Genomic DNA, 19,367 nt, shown 5'->3' with positions numbered 1-19,367 from the left:
TATGAAACCTGCTGCCAGTGGGATACCCTTAACCCTCCATCCTTGTTCACTATCGCATTCTACCGGGAAACCGCGTTCCCTCTAGTTCATGGTCTCACCCCCTATGCTAGTCTGTGGGGATCAGAGTAGATTTCTTACCCTCCTTGGGACACAGACTAGTCTCACCCCCTCCACTCGTCTGTGTGAATCAGAGTAGATTTATTATCCTCCAAGGCACAGACTAATCAAAGCACGTAGGGTCTCACAGTAGGGCCGGGGCAGAGGTCTAGCAAACATGCAAAGCCAGGGCTCTTGCTGTGTCAGCCCAGCATGGGGACATGTCTGGGATCTGTCTCTGTTCAGTCTTGAGTTAGCCCATGGCCTTGTGACCCAGAGCTGACGTGCGGGGGCAAGTGTGCACGGAGACAAGGTCTTACCGTAGGCATTTTCTTCGTCTCGTGCCATCTTCCGTCCTCCCATGCCGACCTGAAAGAGATCCAAACACAACCTGTTTGTTCCTTCCTTCCTTCAGTCACTCATCATTACCGAATAGGTGGAACTCCCTCAGGCGGCTCAGGAACTCCCTCAGGCGGCTCAGGCAAGGCCCAAGGGCTCGGGGACATCCAGGAAAAGGTCATGGTCCCTGCCCTCCCCGGAAGGTCAGGATTTGGGGAAGAACCCCCGGAGGACCTGGCTGGTGTTGGATCGATCCCGTGAGAACATTTGCTCAGCCTGGTTGGTCTTTTCAGGGGCCCCGAATGCAAAAGACAGAGGGAGGTGATACCTCGTGCTCTGTGAGGGAGCCTCAGCGGCTAATTTTGCAGGTAGATTCTGCCGTGGCGTACGCTGTGGGCACAAAGTTTTCCCTGGAGATTCTGCAGCCAGGGGCCACTTTGGAAAACCCTGAGAATCAGAAACTCTGCTCAGTGACTTAGGGAACCATCTATCAAGAAGATATTTTGCATTTTGTTTTTGGAAATTGGAAAAGAAACCGATCTCACATGCTGATCTGAAGAGCCTGTGTGATCTGCTCTCAAAAAAATCAAATAGTTTGGCTCGTGTCATTTGTGTAGATATGACCTGTGTGCTAGAGGGATGGGTCACTGCCCTCTGTCTCCTGGTGTTCGTGCCCCAAATCTGAGGCCTCTCCATGTAAGCAGTGACACCCAAGTCTGGCAGGATTTACTAGAGCTGGACCCCTGATGGAGTCTGGCCGATATCACGAGGACCTGGACACAAGGGCACAGTTCTGCTCTGTCCTCTCCTCCAGCCCCATGTCCCACTTACTCCCCATCTCGATCAGCTGCTCCCCAGAGGACAGGTGTCAGGGCCTTTCCCTGCCCGCCTGTGCGCTCACCCCCATGACCACCGATTTGCTCCCATGTTTCTGTTGGAGTCCTGTCTGTGCTGCACCGTTCTTTTCAAATGCTACCTCTTCATGGTGATACCTGGTTGCTGCAGGTGACCGTGCTGGGTCCCATAGGTGCCACACAAGGACAAGCAGAGGGAGGGGTCAATTGAAAACTTGTCTGATCCGTTAGATGGTGTTTGCCTTCTGTGGTCTCTCCCTGCCGGCTCGCCAAAGCCCTTGGTAAGGTTCACCCCACAGGCCTCAGGTGAGCAGTGACCTTGTGTGTAAAAATCAGCACGCTCCCATAACTGACCGCCCAGCAGAGCTGAAGAAACAGCCAGAAGATTCAGTGCAAAGAACAAGAATTGAGCTACAGCAAGTAGTCCTTGGGAATAATGGAAATGAGAAAGTGTACTCTTGGAAATCCACCAAACTTTTGAATAGGTCATTGGAATTTTCCAAAGTTTTTGAAAAGGGGTTAAAATGATCTTATATAATTCTTAGAGGGAGGTAAGCCCCAGCTGAAATCTGGTGTAATAAATGGCTATAACAGTTGAGGTTTTTAAAACCTGTAGAATCTGTATCTTAATACTCTGAATCTCAAAGTTCTTCTAGTTCAGTGTCTCACAAACGTGGCATGTTTCAGAATTACTTGCATATTCTTAAAAATGTACATTTTGGAGACCATCCTCAGAGATTCTGATTCTTAATCTGTTGTGTCTGATGCAACCAGTTCACCAATCGGTTTGGAAACCAGTTATTTATTCTAACTCTTGCATTGCACTGATGAGGAAATTGAGGTGTCCTTGCAGCTGGGAAGGAGAAGCTTGAATTAGGAGACAAATGACCCCTTAGGTGGGGTCATGCCAAGAGAGGGGCTGAAGACCATGTCCTTTGGATGTCTCCCGAGGGGTTTGTAATGTGGGCAGTGAGGATGAGGACGGGTGGGGGGGAATATGCTCCTATATATTTACATTTGCCACATTGTAACTCGCTCTGAGATTAGCTTGCTTATGGGTCCACAGAAATATCTTTTGCCTTTGCTGAATATGCAACGGCATATGGACAATCTTTAATACTTTTAAAATGTATTTCATTCCTGGAAATGCTTCCAGCACCCACTCCTCTAGTAAGAGGGTAGGTCTCCCTTATGAAGAGAGTGTAGAAAGAGACAGATTTTGCCCCTAAACAAGGATGTGTGTCCTCTGGGCTGGAGAATATGCTTGTAAAACTTTCTCTGAACCTTCTTGCTGTATTTGAAACTCAGAACATCTGACTCTTACTCACCCACATGGTGTCCGGTGGAGAGCAGATGCTCAGGCGGTAAACACTCTCAGATCCATTTTCCCTCTGGTTGGTCACAGCCCCCTCTCCCAGGCTACCCCCTGCCCCTGTGCGCTCACCTTTCCTGCAGAAGTGGTGATAGGCTCTGATTTGGCTCAAGAAGCCCCTGACCTGGTGCTTTCCCTTCAGTTGTGAGCGCAGAAGGCTGCTTCTTTCAGCGCAGGGAGGAAGTCTAGAGCCTTTGAGAGCTCAGAGCCCCGGAGGGAGGGGAGGGAGGCCCCAGTAGTAACAATTTAAAGTGACAGAAAGATTTTCCATGAGTTGTGGGTTTGCAGTGTTTTTCTTACAGAACCTTTTTCCTGCTGGGACTAAGGTGGTATGTGAATCCAGCAGGGCCCCCAACACCAAATATTTTGTGGTAGCCAAGGAAGGGAAGAGGGTTCTAGTCAGGCTGAGGTCTGGCTCCACTACTAGAATTGGTTATTGATCTAATCTTCAATTACTTTTTACTCTCTAGGGATTGTTTCCCCTATAAAACAGCTCCAGAGAGTCTTCTGCCCCAGGACAAAGAATGTAGTAACATCTGTTCTCAACCGCTGTTCATTGATTGCACTCTCATGTTGCTGGTGCTGCTCCGGGGTCCAGTCTGTCAGAAGAGGCTGGACGCAGACTCTCATCATCCTCCATGAAAGAAAGGCTTCCCAGCTATTGAATGCCCCAGGGCGAGCTGGAATGCTGGGGATGAATACCTTTACACAACTCTTAAATTAGCCTTAATCCGAGGCTTGGTCTAGTTATCTGTGTTAGTATTACCAGTTCTAGTGATTCTCTCTTCTCTCAAAAGGGTTGTGAGAATAACATCGCAAAAGAGCTAATCATTACATTGAACAGGCTACAAAAGGCTGGCTGTAGACCCAGTAGGGTCACTACTTAGCTATGTGACCTGACCTAACTCACATAAACTTTCTCAAGTGACTGGCCCCATGGGGAGGCCAACCTGAGCACTTGTCTATTGGCTGGGAGGTGCTTTTCCATCTCGTTCTTGCTGGCCCATTGTTTCATGTAGGGAAGAGACTCAATTTCCACTATTGTCCATTCTTTTGGGGGGACAGAGTCTCCTGGATAACTGACACTCCCACTGTTTCCATTCAGCAGAGCTGATGCAGAGAAGCCTCTTGTTCTCCTACAAGATCAGCAGGGCCAGGACTAGTGTAAGGTATCTGTGCTGTCCTGGGCACAGAAGTTAAGGAGACACCCACTTCTACAATCACTCAAGGGCCTATCCTGCAAGTGAACAACCCTGAAAGCGAGTGCTTCCTTAAGAGTAAGGTGCCTATGGGCACCTGGATGGCTCACTTGGGTAAGCATGCACCTCTTGATTTCAGCTTGGGTCTTGATTGCAGTTCATGAGTTTGAGCCCCAGGTTCTGTCTCTGCACTGGCAGAGTGGAGACTGCTTATGGTTCTCTCTTACCCTCTCTATTTTCCCCTCTCCTCTGTGTGTGCATTCTCTCTCTCTCAAAATAAATAAATAAAAATTAAAAATAAAAGAGGTGTCTGTGGTTCCCAACATGTGTAACAACTGATGAATGCATAAAGAAGATGTGATATATATATACAATGGAATATTACTCATTCATCAAAAAGAATGAAATCTTGGGGTGACTGGGTGGCTCAGTCGGTTGAGCAGCCGACTTTGGCTCAGGTCATGATCTCGTGGTTTGAGAGTTTAAGTCCCGCATCAGGCTCTGGGCTGACAGCTCGGAGCCTGGAGCCTGCTTCAGATTATGTGTCTACCTCTCTCTCTGCCCTCCTCTGCTCACTCTCTGCCTCTCAAAATATAAAATGTTTAAAAAATTTTTTTATTTCACTTAGCATAGAATGAAATCTTGTTATTTGCAGCCCCATGGATGGAGCTATAGACTATTATACTAAGCAAAACAAGTCAATCAGAGAAAGACAAATACCATATGATTTCACTCCTGTGGAATTTAAGAAACAAAACAGATGAACATGGTAGGAAAAGAGAGAGACAAACCATAAATAACTATAGAGAACAGACTGAGGGTTGATGGAGGGAGGTTGGTGGGAGATGGGCTAGATGGGTCATGGGCATTAAACTTGTGATGATCACTGGATGTTGTATGCAATTGATGAATCAATAAATTCTACTCCTAAAACTAATATTACGCTGTATGTTAACTAATTGAAATTTAGTTAAAAACTTAAAAAAAAAACAGGGCTAATGCCTCCTCATTAACCTCATCCTACTCCAAGCCTTGTGGATTAGCTTTAACTAAATCTTTGAGACCATACACATACCTTTCATGAAGATGCTTTCAGTTCTTTTTTTGATAACTCCTTGCCTTTCACTATTTCCATGAATGCACATGATGTCTTACCTCATTCACTTGTAACTCTGTCTTGTGGCAAAAATTGCTTCACTAGTGCATGGAAAAGCCTGAAGTTGTCAGAGAGCTGGTGTTCCCTGGAGCAGAGCTTATCAATGACAGGAAGAAGTGAGTGGTTAGATACCTCAGTGTCCTTGCTTATTAAATTGTCTACTGCTCACCAAGTATGGTAACTCTGAGCCATATTCTACACAAATTTCTGAGATTCCCATGCTCATCAATGCATCCTGGGTTGGCTCTTTTCCCTTCTTGGTCTCATATTCCCATGTCCCTACTAGTGCTTCCTGGGATCACTTTCCTATGCATAAGTAACTGTCTCTGTCTCCATTTTCCTTTATGTTCCTGTTAGCTTCTGATTATTTCTCATTATCTCTGGGCTTGGTCCCCTGTTACTCAATGCCTTTCCATCAGTTGTGGAACATATCTGACTGAGGTCTACTCCCTTGAGACTCCTGGGGGCTCAGAACTATCCAGGACCTCTGTTTCCTCTTCTCTTACACTTCCTCCTTTTTTTCCCCAGTATTTGCATGTTCATTGTTTTCTTCTCTGTCCTTAATAAGTCACTAAAGATGACATGGAAAACACTGAATTCATGAGTTTTAAGGAAAATATTCTTCTGAACAGACCTTCAATAAGAAATTCAAATCTTCTGGGATCATTCTTCAGCCTTGATATCTCCCTGTCTTTACTTGGTATGCATAGAGCTCAACTATCAGAATCCCCAGAGTTACAAAAGAGTAAAATAATCCAAATATCACCTGAGGAGGGGGAATTATAAAGCGATTCTTCCTTCAATAAAATACTGACTCTCTGAAAGACATTGGCCCACTGTGCTTAAAAGCACTATTTCAGAGTCATGTAGACACTACTTTCTGTTTTTGTGGGGAGAAGGAGGTTGTGGGAATCAAGATTTACTTGTTAGAAGTACTAAGCAAGTAGGTGGTATCCAGGATTCAGTTTCATAGCACAAGAGCCAGGACATGCATTTTAGTTTGACAGCATAACATAAAGGGGGTTGGCTTAAGTTTGTAAGCCAAATCAGAAGTTAAAATGTTGTGTATTTCACCTTCAAATATTATGTACAATGGGTCACTGTAGTCAAAGGTATAAAATTAAAGTTCTGAGAGAAACACAAATATTATGGTAAACTGAGGTCCATGCAAGAACCCAGGATGAGTTTCAGTGAATAAAGGATCAGGAGAAAAGATTTAAGTGGAAGTATATTAGAATAAATGTCACCATACCAGAAAACACAAATGCACGGGATAGAATCTCTCAGAGGAAACATGTAGGTGTACAGAAAAAAAGAACCGAACTCCGAAGACCTTTATAAATCTGGAACTGCCAAGGGGAAAGCAGTGCAAATGTTTGAGAAGTGGGGTAAATATCTGAAAAGTGTATTGTTATTGAAGACAAGTGGAAGGAAGTTTGAAAAAGAAAAAATTGAGTTGAAATGGGGGATTTTTTGCTTTTGGTTAGGTTGGAGAAAGATGCAAAAGTCTTTAGCTTCCACATTGACAAAAGGGTTTGAACAGAGTAAAAACATACTTCTTTGTGTCTATTGAAAGATGTGGGTACCAAGGAGAACTGAGGAACTGAATTCTCTGTAGAAAAGAACCTTTCATAGGTGAGCAGAGGGCTGGGGGGCTGGCCTTCATCCCTGGAGAAGATGGTCTGGAAAGAAACAAATGGAGATGTTGGCCTGCCACAGGAAGTAGACTTTGCAGAGTGGAAGAGAAACTAGATGATCACTTGACAATGTGGGCTATTAAAATATGTTGTAATCTGTAAGATCCCAAGGGGAAAACCAAATTATTCTCTCCCTCTGGTCACAAATTTTTCCCAAGAAAGCAGCACGGTAGAAGGGTCAAGTAAATAGATAGAAATTATTCAATTTCATTAGGCCCTTACAAGTGAAGCAAAACCATTTTCAATAGAGACTTATACTATCCTAGCTTCAATGCTGATGAGATTTAAAAAAAAAAAAAAAAGCCCGTACTGGTTGCACAGGAGGCTGTGGTGGGTTGCATGAATCAGAAGTGAACTCAGTCTGTTTAAAGTGGAGGCTCATTCTGATTTCAACTCAAATTTGGCAGGCATCGATGTGATTACTCTAACCAGCAAACAGATCAATGAACTTGTAGTCTTCCAAAAGTAAACAAAACCAGGGTAAACATACTTCTCTGGAATATAATACACTTTCACATGACATATGAAGAATCGGGAAAATATGACTCACAATCAAAGGTCAAACAGTTAGTAGAATCTAGAATCAGAATCACTGATGATTCTTTTGTTGGAATTATCATTTAAGAACTTTAAAATACCAATTATAAATGTATTAAGGATTTATTGACAAATAAATATAATTATTTAAGAACCTTGAGATAAAAATACAAACTGTAAATTAAAATTAAATCTGGAACTAGAAAATAAAGTATCTGAAAAAAAATTTTTTTAAAAAAGAACAACTTAAAAGGATAGACCTACAAGCATATGGGACATTGAAGAAAGGATTTGCCAACTTGAAGATGGCTTAAGAGAAATTATTGAGATTGAAGCACAAAAAGGAAAAAATATTAAGAAAAACCAAAGGAATATGGCACTTGTGATCAACAGAATAACAATAAGCAGTCTAATGCAATTAGAATCCAAGAAGGAAAAAGAAAAGAGTAAACTGAGTAGAATAATTAAAAAATGAGGACATAATTCATAATTAAAAAAAATTAACATCCAACTTAGAATATTGTGCAACAGTGATTTCAGGAGTAGATTCCAGTGGTTCATCCCCTATGTATAACATCCAGTGCTCATCCCAAAAAGCGTCTTCCTTAATGCTCCTTGCCCATTTAGCCCATCCCCCCACCCACAATCCCTCCAGCAACCTGCAGTTTGTTCTCCATATATGAGTCTCTTTTGTTTTGTCCCCCTTCCCTGTTTTTATATTATTTTTGCTTCCCTTCTCTTATGTCCATCTGTTTTGTATCTTAAATTCCACATAGGAGTGAAGTCATATGATATTTATCTTTCTCTGAGTGACTTATTTTACTTACCATAATACACTCTAGTTCCATCCATGTCATTGCAAATGGCAAGATTTCATTCTTTTAGATGGCTGAGTAATACTCCATTCTCTTTCTATATGTATATATCAATCTCCTTAATTCATTCATTTTTAGATGGACATTTGGGCTCTTTCCATACTTTGGCTATTGTCAATAGTGCTGCTATAAACTTTGAGGTGCATGTACCCCTTCAAAACAGCACACTTGTATCTTGGATAAATACCTAGTAGTGCAATTGCTGGGTTGTAGGTAGGGTAGTTCTAGTTTGATTTTTTGAGGAACCTCCATACTGTTTTCCAGAGTGGTTGCACCAGTTTGCATTCCCACCAGCAGTAAAGCTGACTTTCTTGATCGCAGGATTGATATGGGCATTCGTCTATGGGCTAACCCTGCCTTCCATGTTTGCATATTCCTAATGGCTCTTAACTTGTTTTAGCCCCACATTCTTTTTTTTTTTAAATTCAAGTTAGTTAACACACAGTGTAGTCTTGGCTTCAGTAGTAGATCCTGGTGCTTTATCTCTTACATATGACATGCAGCACTCATCCCCCCAAATGCACCCCTTAATGTCCATCACCCATTTAACCCATCCTCTACCTCTACCCACCCATGTCCTCTACCCTTAGTTTGTTCTCTGTATTTAAGAGTCTATTGTGGTTTGCCTCCCTCTCTGTTTCTAATCTTATTTTTTTCCCTTCCCCTACAATCATCTGTTGTGTTTCTCAAATTCCACATATGAGTGAAATCACAGTACCTGTCTTTCTCTGACTGGCTTAATTTGCTTAGCATAATACCTCTAGTTCCAACCATGTTGTTGCAAATGGGAAGATTTCATTCTTTTTCATCACCACGTAGTATTCCATTGTATGTATATACCACATCTTCTTTATCCATCATCTGTTGATGGATGTTTGGGCTCTTTCCATAGTTTGGCTATTGTTGATAATACTGCTATAAACATTGGGGTGTATGTGCTCCTTTGAAAGAGCATTTTTGTATCCTTTGGATAAATACCCAATAGTGCAATTGCTGAGTTGTAGGGTAGTTCTATTTTTAATTTTTTGAAGAACCTCTATACTGTTTTCCAGAGTGGCTACACTAGTTTGTATTCCCATCAACAGTGCAAAAGGTTTCTCGTTTCTCCATATCCTCCCCAATATCTGTTGTTTCCTGTGTTGTTAATTTTAGCCATTCTGACAGGTGTGAGGTGGTATCTCTCTGTGGTTTTGATTTGTATTTCCCTGATGATGAATGATGTTGGGCATCTTTTCATGTGTCTGTTAGCCATCCGGAAGTCTTCTTTAGAAAAGTTTTTAATCATGTCTTCTGTCCATTTCTTCACTGGATTATTTGGTTTTGGGGCATTGAGTTTGGTAAGTTCTTTATGGACTTTGGTTACTAACCCTTTATCTTATATGTCATTTGCAAATATCTTTTCCCATTCTATTGGTTGCCTTTTAGTTTTGTTGATTGTTTCTTTGCTGTGCAGAAGCTTTTTATCTTGATAAGGTCCCAAGTTCATTTTTGCTTTTATTTCTCTTGCATCCTAAGACATGTCAAGTAAGAAGCTGCTGCCTTGGTCAAACAGGTTGCTGCCTATTTTCTCCAGTAGCTTTTGATGGTTTCTTGGCTCATATTTAGGTCTTTCATCCATTTTGAATTTATTTTTGTGTGTGGTGTAAGAGAGTGTCTAGTTTCATTCTTCACCATTTCGCTGTCCAGTTCTCCCAGCACCATTTGCTGAAGAGACTGTCTCTTTCCCACTGGCTACTCTTTCCTGCTTTGTCAGAGATTAGTTGGCCACATATTTGCGGGTCCGTTTCTGGGTTCTCTATTCTACTCCATTGACATATGTGTCTGTTTTTGTGCCAATAACATACTGTCTTGATGATTATAGCTTTGTAATATAGCTTCAAGTCTGGAATTGTGATGCCTCCAGCTTTGATTTTGTTTTTCAACATTACTTGGACTATTCAGAGTTTTTTCTGGTTACATACACATTTTAAGATTGTTTTTTCTAGCTTTGTGAAGAATGCTGGTGTTATTTTGATAGGGATTGCATTGAATTTATAGAGTGCTTTACATTCTTCTTATGTGTACTGTTTGCTTCACCCTAACAGTTTTCCTTATTTTTAAAAATTTTTAATGTTTGTTTATTTTGAAAGACAGAGAGACAGAGTGTGAGCAGGTGAGGGGCAGAGAGGGAAACAGAGAATATAAAGTAGGCTCCAGGCTCTGAGCTGTCAGCACAGAGGCCAATGTGGGGCTTGAACTCATGATCCAAGAGTATCTGAGCCAAAATCAGATGCTTAACTGACTGAGCCATTCAGGTGCCCAGGAGTTTTCCTTATTTTCTAGTGAGCTCACCAATCATAAAGGTTCTGTTTGTTTCAATAAATTCAGCTTCTATTTGCACTGAGCAGGACAACACTGTTCAATATCCAATCCACCACCTTGTCTAAAGCATAAGTCTTTCTGTGTATTTTAGTGCTAAATGTGATGGGGAGCAGAGAAAAAAATCTAGCCGAGCCCCTCTCAACATTAAGCAAATTTAATGCACATGAAACGGACTATTGATGTGTGAGTGTGTCTGAGTGTGACTGCTGGACATGGGGTCATTCCATTACAGATGAATGAGCTATGTGCCCACTTACCATCTGAAGATAAAACTATGGAACAGAATTAAAGACACATGATCTCAGGAACTTTACAGCTTACTTATTATTACTATATTATTATATTGAGTAGAGATTTTACTGCTATGTTTATTATATTCAGTAGAAACAGTAGTATCATGAAGAAGTAAAGGAGTTTCCAGGGACATAAAACTGGCTTTAGAGGTTTGCAAATTAGAGGAATTTTATGTTTAGAGCTTTTAAAAGGTTTTTGTAGTATTTTTCAAAACAAATAGTAACTTTTAATCAGCTTAATGATAACCCACAACCCTTGGACCAACTAAATAGTAACTTTTAAAATAACTTGGTTCAGGGGTGCCTGGGTGGCTCAGTCGGTTGAGCGTCTGGCTTTGGCTCAGGTCATGATCTCATGGTTCGTGGGTTTGAGCCCCTCATCGAGCTCTGTGCTGACAGCTCAGAGCCTGGAGCCTTCTTTGGATTCTGTATCTCCCTCTCTCTCTGATCCTTCCCTGCTGTGCGCTGTCTCTCTCTGTCTCTCAAAAAATAAATTAAAAAACATAAAAAAACATTAAAATAACTTGGTTCACCAATAGAGTGATGTTAAGATTTTTTAGAATTTTAATGTTTATTTTTAAGGAGAGAGAGACAGAGCGTGAGCAGGGGAAGGGCAGAGAGAGAGGGAGACATAGAATCTGAAGCAGGCTCCAGGCTCTGAGCTATCAGCAAAGAGCCACGAGTGATGACATCATGACCTGAGCCAAAGTCGGACTATTAATTGACTGAGCCACCCAGGTGCCCCAAAGTGATATTAAGATTTAAACACTTCACAGAATCTCAAACATTTACTGATGTCAGGCACTGCATTTTACGGAGGAGGCACTTGGATTCACCCCCATATATGACAGTGAGTAAATAATTGCTGACCTGTAACTATACTCTAGGGGTCATGCATTCCAACCCAGTGATCTTTCTCAAAATTAACATCCATATTTTGGCTATAATGAACACCAATATACAGAACAAATTGTACATTCTAACAAGAAATTGGTAAAACAAGTTGCACATTCTGTACCATGAACTCAATAACAGAATTAGGAATTGGGCGAACAAATGAATACAAAATAAAATAAAGACGAGGGTTTTGATTAGAGCTTGTTTCAGGCCATTTGCTTTGGCTGAGTAATGCTTCTGGATTCCCATGTACTTTACAAGATCTCTTTTGAAATCCTTGAACCTCTCCTCTGACCACACAGGTCCACATTCTGACGCTGTTATTAGGCTGTAGAGCCCATTGGTGTAGTGGTCACCCTTCTTCTCCAACATCAGGTCCTCAATCACGTCCATTAGCTCTCTCACTTGGGCATCCCGATCACTCTCTGTAGCACGGTTGTTAAAGGCACACATTCTGCCCCCACATGCTGCCACCAGCTTGCACAGGGCTTTGTTATCTGTGTCATGGATGTAATCTGTCACAGATTCTCCTTCCAGGTCTTCCTTGTGGGTGAAGAGGACAATTGTGTGTCTCATGGCATCTTCTCCAAAGATCTCCTTCACCCTCTGCACAGCCTGCTGGTCCTGGACGGTGAATCTGCCCAGCTGAGTCACCAGGAGCAGTACATGGGGTCCTGGTGAAGAGAGTAAGTAGCACCTCTGCACCTCTTTGTACAGGGGATCGGAGTGGTCCTCCCCAGAAAACATATCTGGTGTGTCAATAATGACCATCTCCCTCCCTCCCCAGCTTCCCTGATGTTCACTGCAAGTCTTAGTTATGGGCTGGGTACCCAGCCGTGACTCAAATGCTTGCGTCCTGAGGATGCTGTTCCCTGTAGCACTTTTGCCAGTTCCTGTTTTGCCCACCAGAATGATTCTCAGCTCTGATCCTCTGGTACGCTGGTTCTTCACACATGGTTCTGTAAGAGCAAGTTTACTGTGTCATGAATATACTGCTAATGCCAATGGAATATTTTTAACAATAGGAGATATCCCCATGTTATGGGCAAAGAGAGTCTTACAATACATTGTATTTATAAAACAGAAGCTAACTCCATTATCAAATAAAATAAATGATGATTTATAAAACGTCAATTTCTCTAGGATTGCCACGTTGGATCCTAGAAAAACATACTCATGATATGAGATGGATTTAGAAACATATTTGGGGGGGGGCGTGCCTGGGTGGCTCAGTTAGTTAAGTGTTTGACTTCAGCTCAGGTCATAATCTTGCAGTCTGTGAGTTTGAGCCCCACATCGGGCTCTGTGCTGACAGCTCAGACTCTGAAGCCTGCTTCAGATTCTGTGTCTCCTTCTCTCTCTGTCCCTCCCCCGCTCATGCTCTGTCTCTCTCTCAAAAATGAATAATGTTAAAAAATTAAAAAAAAAAAAAAGAAATGTATCTTGTCATGCAAGGCTTGCCCAAATCACCCAGTGCTGGCTATCTAAAGTACACATTTTCTGAAGATCAGAGATGTGTAGCCAAGACTGTGAGTTCCATCTGCAGGTGGGTTAAGTAACCTGACTCTGTTCCAAGGCCAGTGATGGCTCCTCTGACCTCTCTGGGCTCGGGTGTGGTCTTGACCACTAGTGAAATGGCTGGACTAAGGAAGTACTGGAATGAAAAGCGTAAAAATATTTCTCTCTAATGACAAAGCATTTGATTGTTATACTTTGCTTAAAAAGGATAGCATGATTTTTATATAAAATAGACAGAAAATTTGGTAAAATAATAACACACACAAGAAGTCACATTCTTACCAAAGTGACTGCATTCCTGTTGGTCCATTGCTGTTCCTGGGGGATAGAGAGGCCAGAGACCAATATTATATATGTAATATATATACACACACATATATGTATATTTACATTTATATATTTATATTTTTAGTTTATTAGTTCTGCATCATGAAAGACCCTTGTATTCCTGGAGCACTGTCACACCCATGGCTTGTTTGTTTACACATAGCTGATGGGAGGAGAGAATTACTCTGTCTTACAGAGAAAGAGTCACTTGCCCAAAGTCACCCAGTGAGTTGAGAAGAAGTGGGTTTCTTTTGTAAGCCCTACCTGCTCCTGGTCTCTACACTTACCTCTTCTCTACTTTCTCCCTCCTCCAGAGGCGTCCTGCCCCTTCTGCTCTCTTTGGCTCCCCCTTTCCCTCTCTGACCTTCCTCTCCAAATCTGCCTTCCCCAGATGTGAGGCTCAGTCTTCGCTTTCCTTCTCTTCTTTTCCCATCTTGCTCCCTCCTCTTCTACCTCTTCTCTCTCTCCAACCCTCTGACTTTGGAGTCCTTGCAAGAGACTCCATGAATTAAGTACACTATCCTTGAAGCCTGAAATACATTTCATTCAATCCATCAATTACCTGAATTTTCTTCTTTCCTCAACAGCATGAAGAAGCCTTGGGGCCTATATCCCTTTTCCTATGCATCGCTTAATTTCATCAGATCGTTTTTCTATCTTGCTTAAATCTCACAACATATATCAAAGAGACAAGGAACAGAAAACTCATGAGCACATGGGAATGCCCAAATTCTTTTCACTGGCTTCATGCTAAGGAAGCTCCGTTTGCCAGTAACATGTAAACTAAACTATATGAAGTTTACATTTCCTATAAACTGGCTGTACTACAGTGAAAAGCAGTCACTCTAAATTGTTTCCCTTAAAATAGCAAAAATTGTTCTTAAAAATAGTTTTTTCAAGCATAACCTGGAAATTAGAAATCAACACTGAGGAACTTTTCATGAATGTGAGCTTACCTAATTTACCGTCAAAAAACCCAGATGACTCCCTGTTTAAACCAGTGACTTGCCAGCTCAGCTCGAAGAGAAAGACCAAAGAAAACAAAAGCCCAGACTATCTTCTTCCTCTCCTCAATCTCCGCACAGCTCTCCTGCTGCAAAGAGCCCCACCATGTGCCTGTGTCTGACTTCCTCATTTATGCCGCATGTGCACAATAAAAAATGTAATCAGTAGTTACTTGCTGTCGGGTGAACTGTGTTTTCTTGCCAGTAGTGGAAAACCAGTGCTCGAATGATTTCAGCTGGACAGGAAAGAGGCAGGCACGTCTCTGGCAGATCTGACCCCTTCTCTGCAGGACTGTGTCCTCACAGTTTCAAGTTTGCCCAAATGCGAAGCACCACCCCCTGCAGAAGTTAAGCCTCTTTCTCTGGGATGGCAGGACTGTTCTAAAGGCAAGTGTCGATTGGGGAGGACAAGAGCGTGGGAGGGGGAACCTCTGAGAAGGCGCTATGCGGAGGGAGAAGTTTACAGAAACCTTAGAGAAGCCCACTTCCTGAGTCAGACCGGAAGTTAACAGTCAGTAACTCTTAAAGCACTTTGAAATAACTCACTAATGGCTTCCCAAGCACCCTGGCTTTTCTTTCCTATCCAGTTCTGTAATTTCAGGGACATACTTCTCAGGATCAAAGATCTAACAGTTTCTGCAGTAATAATCGGGAATGTGGACATTCAAGAAGAACAAATCAAAGACTTAAAGTTGAAATCGTTCAAATGCTCTTTCTCCTTATTTATGTGCCGGTCATCACAGCAGGGGGAAAGAGAATATGGAGTTTACATTGCCTTCATCTCAGATGTGAAGTGACCACATGTGGCTTTCTCTCCCAACCCACTGTTGAGGAAGAGTCCCAGGGCCCTGGGCTCACTATAATGGAGACCGGGAAATGCAGTGGAGCCATGGAATTTGGGAGAACATCACTACCTTGCTACACACACTATTATTACTTTGCTTTGTTTTCTTCCAGATCCTTTACTACGCAGTTTCTTAAGTGTGCTAAAGAACAATACAATATGGGTAACTCCTGCTTAATATCAGTAATCTATTCCTAAAAATAAAATATTCTGTTTCAAAACAGTAACAGAGACCTATTTCCTATTGTTTTACATGTAAAACAAATATAATGTAAATATAATACATCAAACCCAAAGCCCTTCAATTTTCTAAATCATATATAAAATTCAGTGCTGCACTTATATATAAATTAAAAAAAAATAGTAAACACTTAAGGGGCGCCTGGGTGGCTCAGTCAGTTAAGTGTCCATGGCTCAGGTCATGATCTCATGGGGAGATGGGGAGATACTGGTCAAAAGGTAAAAGTTATAAGATGACTAAGTTCTGGAGATCTAACGTACAGCATGGTGACTGTAGTTATAATTCTGGATTGTACACTTGAAAGTTGTTGAGACAGCAGATCTGAAGCATCCTCAGCACACACATAAAGAGGTGCAGTAAGAGCGTGTGAGGTGAACTAGCAAAGGCAGGGGTGGGAGGTGGGGAGTGTGGAACAATCCACACCGGAGGTTTGTTGCTGACTTCTAAAGTTTCATGGAAGTATTGAGTGCAAAGGAAAACAAAGGAAAGACACAACACAAACAAGCAAACAAACAAACAAACAAAAACTCCTAATTTGGATCTTTTAAGAGGTTAGATTTAGAGACTTGTCCACTAAAAAGTGTGAAGAACTGTTAGCTTAACATAACACAGTACTTGCTGCCAAGGAACTGGTTCAAATTGATGCCCAAAGTTTTAAGAAGGGTCAATCTCATAGTATATAAATGAATGACTAGGGGCCACCTGGGTGGCTCAGTTGGCTAAGTGTCTCATCTCAGCACAGGTCAGGATCTTGTGGTCCATGGGTTCAAGCCTCACATTGTGTGAGAGAGGGAGTCACAGAATGTGCTCTCTCTCTCTCTCTCTGCCTCTCCCCTGCGCACACACACGCATGCGTGCGCACACACTCTCTCTCTCTCTCTCTCTCTCTCTCTCTCTCTCTCTCTCTCTCTTTCTCTCTCTCTCAAAAATAAATAAACATTCAAAAAATTTTTTTCAAAATTTTAATGACTAACCTTTTAAATTAAAAAAATTTAGGGGTACCTCGGTGACTCGGTTGGTTGAGCATCTAACTTTTATTTCTCTCAGCTAGGTCATGATCCTGAGGTCGTGTGATCAAGCCCCACATTGAGCTCTGTGCTGAGTGTGGAGTCTGCTTGGGATTCTTTCTCTCTCTCTCTCTCCCTCCTCTCTCCCTCTGTCCTTGTACCCTGCTCTCTCTCTCAAGTTAAAAACTTTTTTTAATGTTTTATTTTATATTTAGAGAGAGAGAGAGGATGAGCAGGGAAGGGCCAGAGAGACAGAGACAGAATCTGAAGCAGGCTCCAGGCTCAGAGCTGTCAGAACAGAGCCCTACATGGGGCTCAAATCCATGAGCACTGAGATCATGACCTAAGCTGAAGTCAGACACTCAACCAACTGAACCACCCAGGCACTGCCAAAAATTAAAAAAAAAAATACATTTTAAGTCATACAAAAGACATCGACAGAAGCATCCCACTAAATGACGCAGTTACCAGCAGTATCTCATCACCAAGTGTTGTATGCTGGCAAGCGAGGGAACAAATGCAAAGAGATGTCCACTTTGAATTTTATTCCATTGCTTTGTCTATGATCTGAAAGGATGGATCACAATCATCCCCTTCTGGAGCATCAAGTCCCATGATTTGAAGATAGTTCCCAGTTCCTTGGAATGGGATACAGACAAGTCTCAGGCATGGGGCAGTTTTCTCTCTCCTCTACCAGTTCACCCCCACACCATCTCAATCCCTCTGAACAACCTCATGACTGCCCTTCATCCTCCCTCCCCTCTCAGTGATTAAAGCTGACCAGTAATCCCGGACTTTACCTCACTGTGAGGAACTAGGGAATTGAAACAACCAGGACAAGAGTGCTGTCACCTTGGTGAAGGAGTGGAGGAGCCATTTTGAATGTTCCAGCCCCAGCAGGCACAACATGGTGAAGAACCTAGTAACATGGTTGACAATGAAGAAGCCACAGCCATGTGGCTCTCATAAAACTGGATCCTAGGTCCCTGCAGCCATTCCAGTCACCCCAGCTGAAGTCCCAGTCTGCATGGAGGAGAGACACGTTGTCCCCTCTGTCTCTGCCTGAATCGCTGGCACACGAAATCATGAGCATAATAAAATTGTTGTTTTATGGCACTGAGTTTTGGAGTGGTTAGTTATACAGCAAGAGAGAGTTGGGTCATCTAAATAGATTCCTAGATGTAGCATTGCTAGACAACTGGTACATGTATTTGTAATTTTGGTAGATATTACTGGATTGATCACAACAAGATGTTAACCAAATTGCATACACCAGCATTTTATTATTTCCCCATATCCTTGCTCATGGTTTAGTCTGCCAATCTAATAAGTGAAAAGTTGTATCTTACTGTGATATTCTCTTTTTTAAAATTTCTTCTTAATTTTTATTTTTAGAGAGATAGAGAGAGTGCACAAGTTGGGGGGAAAGGTAGAGAGGGAAAGAATCTTTAGTTTTTAATATAATTTATTGTCAAGTTAGCTTACACACAATACCCAGTGTTCATCCCAACAAGTGCCTACTCAATACCCATTACCAATTTTCCTCTTCCCCAACCCCCGCATCCACCCTCAGTTTGTTCTCTGTATTTATGTGTCTCTTGTGGTTTGCCTTACTTCGTCTGTTTGTAACTATTTCTCCCTTTCCTTTCCCCCATGGTCTTCTGTTAAGTTTCTCAAGATCCACATAAGAGTGAAAACATATGATATCTGTCTTTCTCTGACTGACTTATTTCATTTGCATAATACCTTCCAGTTCCACCCCCATTGCTGCAAATGGCATAATTTCATTCTTTCTTATTGTCAAGTAGTATTCCATTGTATGTATAAACCATGCCTTCTTTATCCACTTATCAGTTGATGGACATTTAGGCTCTTTCCATAATTTGGCTCTTGTTGAAAGTGCAACTTTTGGGATACCATCTGCCCCTATGCATCAGCACTCCTGTAACCTTTGGGTAAATTTCCAGTAGCACTATTGCTGGGTAGTATGGTAGTTATGTTTTTAATTTTTTGAGAAACCTCCACCCTGTTTTCCAGAGTGGCTGCACCAGTTTGCAACACCAACAATGCAACAATGCAAGAGAGTTCCCATTGACAGAGAGAATCTTAAGCAGGCTCCTCACCCAGCACAGAGCCCGATGTGGGGCTTGATCCCATGACCCTGAAATCATGATCTGAGCCAAAATCAAGAATTGGATGCTCAACTGACTGAGCCACCCAGGGGACCCTTAATATGATTTTCATATGCATTACTCAATATGAATGTGGATGAAAATTTTTCATAAGTATAAGAGCTGTCACTTCTTTTATGGACAATGGCTTTATATATTTGTTGCCCATGTTTGAATTCTGTTGCTAATCATTTTGATATTGATTTAGAGTTCTTTATGGGGCCCCAAATGACCATTTTACCTCTTCCTCTTGGATTTTTTTAACTTTCAATTTTTTGCACTCTTATTATGGCTGGTATCCAGAAGAATGTCAAATAATCACAATGACAGCTGGTCTCCTTGTTTTATTCCTAACTTTTGTGGCAATTCTTCAGTGTTTCTCATTAAACAAGATGCTTCGAGGTTCAGATGGAAAATTTTATTATGCTAAAAAAAACCCAATTATTAGATGTCGAATTTTATAGAATTAACTTTCAATCGCTAAAGGGATTATCAGATTATGTGGCCCCATGGAAGTATTTTCTAATATTAAACCTTCTTTGCATTCCATTTAAGGTATTTCTGGATTCTATTTGCTAA

The 19,367-nt window shown here is 41.8% G+C and overlaps 1 protein-coding gene and 1 long non-coding RNA gene across 4 annotated transcripts in view; one reads left to right on the top strand and one right to left on the bottom strand.

Annotated features, from left to right (window-relative positions):
• The window catches only part of LOC115277513, a 15,325-nt gene extending 11,929 nt beyond the window's left edge, over positions 1 to 3,396 (top strand). Inside the window, exon 3 of the long non-coding RNA XR_003902394.1 lies at positions 3,132 to 3,396. This is a non-coding gene — a long non-coding RNA (uncharacterized LOC115277513). The remainder of the gene's footprint in view (positions 1 to 3,131) is intronic.
• An 8,060-nt stretch (positions 3,397 to 11,456) lies between these two features.
• Positions 11,457 to 14,918, bottom strand: GIMAP2 (GTPase, IMAP family member 2). Of its 3 annotated transcripts, none has more exons than XM_029954871.1 (3): positions 14,699 to 14,918; positions 13,477 to 13,512; positions 11,457 to 12,635 (listed from the first exon to the last, which is right to left on the bottom strand). In XM_029954871.1, the coding sequence occupies exons 2-3, from the start codon at positions 13,502 to 13,504 to the stop codon at positions 11,656 to 11,658; spliced, it is 1,008 nt and encodes a 335-aa protein (XP_029810731.1). In that variant the 5' UTR covers positions 13,505 to 13,512; positions 14,699 to 14,918; the 3' UTR covers positions 11,457 to 11,655. The 3 variants fall into 3 exon arrangements, with proteins under 3 accessions (XP_029810731.1, XP_029810739.1, XP_029810721.1); XM_029954879.1 differs by lacking the exon at positions 14,699 to 14,918 and adding an exon at positions 14,478 to 14,692; XM_029954861.1 differs by lacking the exon at positions 14,699 to 14,918 and adding an exon at positions 14,084 to 14,196.
• Positions 14,919 to 19,367: the final 4,449 nt, after the last annotated feature.

This window comes from Suricata suricatta, chromosome 2 (genome assembly GCF_006229205.1).
Source record: "Suricata suricatta isolate VVHF042 chromosome 2, meerkat_22Aug2017_6uvM2_HiC, whole genome shotgun sequence".
Taxonomy (NCBI): Eukaryota; Metazoa; Chordata; class Mammalia; order Carnivora; family Herpestidae; genus Suricata; species Suricata suricatta.
The sequence above is the reverse complement of the archived record's forward strand: the minus strand, read 5'-3'. Positions and strand labels throughout refer to the sequence as shown.

What these genes read in the sequence shown, in the direction of transcription:
- GIMAP2 (XM_029954861.1), bottom strand. Translation starts at nt 14,111, where the DNA reads ATGCTGTTGAGGAAAGAAGAAAATTCAG. An exon ending in GAGGAAAGAAGAAAATTCAG is followed by an intron (nt 13,513 to 14,083) that starts GTAATTGATGGA and finishes TCTATCCCCCAG; the next exon opens with GAACAGCAATGGACCAACAG. An exon ending in ACAGGAATGCAGTCACTTTG is followed by an intron (nt 12,636 to 13,476) that starts GTAAGAATGTGA and finishes TTGCTCTTACAG; the next exon opens with AACCATGTGTGAAGAACCAG.